General features: G+C 33.8%; 1 protein-coding gene across 2 annotated transcripts in view; it reads left to right on the forward strand.

The window, feature by feature from the left end:
* The first annotated feature begins 4,421 nt into the window (after window positions 1–4,421).
* Window positions 4,422–5,612, forward strand: part of LOC106478357 (glutamate receptor ionotropic, kainate 2-like) — a 126,230-nt gene continuing 125,039 nt past the window's right edge. For both annotated transcript variants that reach the window (XM_022381949.1, XM_022381948.1), the window contains exon 1: window positions 4,422–4,834. In XM_022381949.1, the coding sequence (XP_022237657.1) occupies window positions 4,741–4,834 (94 nt within the window). In that variant the 5' untranslated portion in view covers window positions 4,422–4,740. The remainder of the gene's footprint in view (window positions 4,835–5,612) is intronic.

Here is a 5,612-nt window from a genome sequence, read left to right on the forward strand (position 1 = left end):
ACAGAAATACAAGAATTATTTCATTTTGTGTTATATTTTGTGTCTGTATGTTTCTCTATCAACTTGTCAGCACGTACATTTCTCTTAATAATGCTGAGGCTACTTTTAGGTATTAGGAAACATAATTCTGGCTATATATTCGTTTTACATAAGGAAGACAAAGTCGTAGGTTACAGTTTAACCGAGAAATAGGAAAACTCAAACATATGAGTGGTTGAACGTGCTATCATAATATTCTATTAAAAACGATTCTGGAGCTCCAGAAAGTTGTTACAATCCCTGTCGCCACGTCATGACATGCTCTTTGAGACAACAGTGCATCTTTGCAATAGTCGTGCAGCATAGTTTCCATTAAAAAAAGGCTTCATCGTAAGGTTGTAATGCCGAAAGAACACATCTCCTCCCTGCAGGCTTTCCGTGAGACGTCTAATGTACAGGGACGACGGTTTCCTAGAGCCAGTTTCATCCTACCCATTACATAAAGATCTATAAGTTGACTTGACTGGCATATCTTCGTATGAAATAACATGAATACCCGTTTCATTCTCTTGGTGTTTGAGGTAGGTGACGGTTGAATGAATACGTCGTGAAAGCAATTTGTGTACATGTATCTTGTATCGCTTTTCCTGACATAAATCCTTATTTATTATGTTCCCTACTATTTTCAGAGCCACGTGGACTAACCTCTGTGTTCGTGGATTCTCACCTGTTACAAGATATTACGTGTGGGGTACGTGTTGTTGCAGGTCTCTTTTTTTTTGAATGGTTCTGATGTCACTAATTACGTCGTAATCCTTTATTTTTCCAATACCGTAAAATGCAAGGAATATACACGTCATAAAAATACAAAATCTTTGGTCTGAACACACTTTTATGATTTGAATGTTTGAATATTTTGAGTTGGAAAGGACTGTTACCTAGCCTTGCCATAAGCGATTGTTTTTTTCTGCGTAAAGCCAAACAATGTTAGAAATGTAGTTCTGATACATGCAGTTTCACCATAACTTGCTCATTGGCATAATCAAAATTGTTTTCATATGAGGTACTCAACTCTCTGTATTCTTAATCTAACAACACTGGCACTACAAGTAATTGACTGTGTGGCAAACATATGAGGTACTCAACTCTCTGTATTCGTAATTTAACAACACTGGCACTATAAGTATTCGACTGTGTGGAAAACATTTTGTTTGCTTGTTTTTAATTGAACACAAAGCTACACAAGGGACTATCTGTGCTCTGCCCACCGCGGGTATCGAAACCAGTATTCTAGCGTTGTAAATCCGCAGACATACCGCTGTGCCACTGGGGGGCGTGGAAAACATTCAGGTTATATTAAAAAATGTTTTAGAAAGTCTTTTTTTTGTTAAGTAATTTTATTTTATTAAACCATGCCGATTTTCAGAAAATCCGATCATAAAATTTCCTTATCATATTTTTGAACTCGGAAAAATGTATGTTTAATACTAATCAACAAAGGACTTTAATATGAAAATATCATAGTATACTGGTCATAAGTCTGAGTTCAAGAAGAAAAATATAACTAATTTTGCTGTAAAGCTTGTAACAAAGAGAAAACGGTGTTTTCTTATTGCTGTGTCTTTTTGTGTTGTATCCACAGTAGCTCACAGGTAAAACTTGAGGGCTTATAGTGCTAAGATTGGAGGTTTGATTCCTCTGAGAAGCAAAGTACAGGTGTAGACTTGTGTTTAACTAACAAACAAAAACTTATGAACTTCTTAAATATTATCGCAATTCATATGAGTTACTGAGCAATATTAAGTTTGTGTTGAGTGAGATGAATTCATCGATACTTGTTTTCGTAGTGCTACAATTAATTTTAATATGTGTTCTAATTCACCAGCATATCATATAAAGTACAGAGAATATCTAGTAAAGTGTTAACATCATTCAAATACGTTGCAACTCTCAACACTGTTAAAGCTGAGAAAAAGAAGAAACCACTTTAACATTAAGTATTGAAAAAGAAGCATAAATTATTACTTTACAAAATGCAAAGAGTAACTAACGATAAATTGTTCTAACAAACGGCGTGTCAAATGGCATGCTCAAAGAACATTAGATATTAGATCATTTTACTAAAATTGAAACTTTAAAGTATAATTAGCGAAAGAGAAGTCGAAGAAAAACAAACAGACGGAAGAATAACATTATTAAAAAAAATCGCCATCAAGTCAACTGAAAACGTCCTCAGAAATGTTGAAATCCTCGTTAATCATTACATTAGAATTATCAGTAAAACTGTTCAAATGAGGAGAGGAAAGGTTTACATGGGTGAGCTTTGTCAAGATTTTAAGCTTTCCAAATGAACATGAAGATTGAAAGAAGAATGAGACAAGACTAACTAGGAATTAAAGAAAGAATGGTACAAAGATTATATATATTTTGGAATATCTTAGGTCATATGAACATATTTTGCTGCAGGAGATAAAGCATTTCAAAGCTGATGATACTGTAATAAAAGGATAGCACAACAACATCCGAACTCGTTATATAGTATCCAGTAGTCAATGCTTAATTGGTCTGTGTAATAATTAAAGTTTTTCACAATCTCTAGGAGAGATGTGATCATGAGAAGTTTAAGTAAGTCTGTGTAAGCATAACAGTGAAACATGATGGGGGTAGATAATTATGTGAAGATGTATTGCTGGAGGAAAGGGATTTACTTTCCTTGTTGATGATATTATGAAGAAAGAATAGTAGAATAAAAACATTCTGAATAAAAGCTATCTGATGGAGAAAGAAAGAGCTAATGGGCTGACGTGTTCAAAGTTCCGGAACGAATCCATTTGAAAAGTTGTGGCACTATTTGAAAAGTAATATTGCAAAACATAAGTAAAGGTAACCTACGACAATATTCCGAGATTGCACAATTAAGAAAATGCAGTTAGATAGTCTTAAAACGAACTAGAAGCATTCATACTTGAGGAAGACCTACTAACTATAAATTATTCAATTTGTTATGTTCTAAATTGAACATTTATGCCAGATATAGTAATATATGAGTTTAGGTATACGTTAAACCAAGACCACATTTTTCATTTGTTATGGCGTGTACGTATTTTAGAAGCGGGCGAAGAATGATTATAATTATATTTGTCATAAGACATCAGTATTAGGCCTATTACGTTTTTAAACAATACATTCTTAACCTGATCCCTTAAAAATGTAATAAGCCTAATACTGATGTCTTATGTCAAATATAATCGTAAACATTTTTCATTTGCCAGCTTTCTTGAAAACTTGAGTTTTAACACCTTGAACATAAGAGTTATGCCTGGTAACGTGTCTACGTACATGTGTTGCATGTAAAAATATATTTGTATATATGTTCCCTAGTGACTTAGCTGTAAATTTGCGGGCTTACTCGCTAAACATCGGGTTTCGATGAGATGAGTATAGATAACCCATTGGTGTATCTTTGAACAACCAGACCTATTTATGTACGTAACCCATTGCTGTATCTTTGAACAACCAGACCTATTTATGTACGTGCGTCTTTAATAACGTACATATTATATAGTCGATAATATGAAGGAAAAAAAGACTCAAGTGATGATATAAAATATATTGTTGATTTTCTTTAACTATTAAACTAATTGAAATGACTGTTTATTAACACTACTTTGTATAAAACATGAAAGTTATTTTAAGCCATTGAATATTAAATAAAATGCTTTCCTTATGCCTCTGTTATGAGTTCGTACTATACAAAATATAGTGGTCGTGAAAATACTTAAAACTGGTTTTGTAATTTTAGTATATGTTCACCATAAATGAAATAAAACACATTTTGTAGGCTATAAATATGCCTTTAACCTGACAGAGCATAGTTAGCTTCACAGATCCTGTACTATTAGGGCACTGTTGTCAAATGAATTATTCTAAGAAATTGATGTACTGGATAAAACGTAGAAACGAAACGTTTTTATGTGGTATTCTCCTTTTTCTACCTTCAGAATAGTATAAAGCGAAAATTCATTGTACACAATGAAGCTCTCTTACAGGCTCGCCCTGACCTAAGCAATAGAAAAGGTAGTACAATAAATATAGTAAAATATATTCTAGTTTTGTGAAACACGGTCCATCCTTTGGGCAATTCGGAAGTGAATAAAAATTTAATAATTTAAGTTTATCGTTTCACAGAGGAAAACAACCAATAATTTGGAAGGAATCAAACGTGTGAAATAATATGGAACAAATATAAAAACATAGTGTAAACTTATTATCCAAGCAATTTCTTGGATGAGATAGGGTTACTTAGTTTGTTTAGGAATAACATATTCATATCTAATGTTTTCGCAGTACACTGAAGCCCCCTGTCGGAGATAGTCTCATTGAGCAACGCGACACGAGGTCTGAGACTCCCTGAACTTGCGATCCACCAGTAATACCACCGTGATGTTACCGTTAAGTCGTGCTGTTGAAACCCGTGACAATGTCGGTAACAAAATGTGGGCTTGGTAAGAAGAAAGGCCTTTACGCACACAATATAGTTGCTTGCGAAGTTTCATATAAACTGGTAGTTTAGTTATTATAGTGGACTGGAAGTTTTATTATACGTTTTACCAAGTTTATCAGAGAACCACGTGATTCAGAACTTCGAGTTTCGACAGTAATCAGACGGACTTTTATCACATAATGATCTTTCCAAGTGAAGAACTGCGGCATTCGCTTATTGAAATCTTTTGGTAGATGTAACTTGGTGTTTTCTAAGATATGTTGATTTTTAACTGGTGTCCAGCGGTGCAAGTCCTTTTGTTTCTTGTGGCATTAGGAGCTATAAATGATGCTACATCTACAGTCAAAATAGGTACGACTTATATGTATCTCTTCTCTTCCTAGAATTTAAAGATATAAACATTTCTGGTACTATTAAGAGTGTAATATATCTCTTTTTTCTAAAATCATCTTCATTCAATTATGTAAAACTAAAAACATTATTCGTATGGAAAAGTTGAATATATATATACTGAGATATAGAGCAAGTAACAGACAATTAGAACTACACACACACATACACACAGAACACACAATAGGAATGAGTGCAAGACAGAAAGAGTAGATATATTGTTTTCCTTATTTAACTTTGAATTTTTGTAGATTGGTGAAATGAGGTGCGATATTCCCAAAGGACAGTAAAATAGTTTTTGGATCATTTTAACATGAGGCGCAAAAACAAAAACAAGTATTTGCTTATAGTTATATGATGTAAATAAGATGACAGACCAAAACATTCTTATACATATTATGGCCTTATAACAATTGTTCTTTACAGTTTGCATTGCGGATTGTGGTGGAGATCATTGTTGATTAGGTTTTCAGTAAGATTTAGGGCTAGAAAGTCAGTAAAAACATTTTAATTTGGAGTTTAATACAGGAAAACAATAATTAGGCATCTAGTCTAATTTTGCACAGCCATATCGTCCACTGGCGACTGGTGGGTGATTGGTGCTATTGCTTTGAAAGAAGTTTGTTTGTTTGTTTTTGGAATTTCGCGCAAAGCTACACGAGGGCTATCTGCGCTAGCCGTCCCTAATTTAGCAGTGTAAGACTAGAGGGAAGGCAGCTAGTCATCACCACCCACCGCC

This window comes from Limulus polyphemus, unplaced genomic scaffold, assembly GCF_000517525.1.
Source record: "Limulus polyphemus unplaced genomic scaffold, Limulus_polyphemus-2.1.2 Scaffold203, whole genome shotgun sequence".
Taxonomy (NCBI): Eukaryota; Metazoa; Arthropoda; class Merostomata; order Xiphosura; family Limulidae; genus Limulus; species Limulus polyphemus.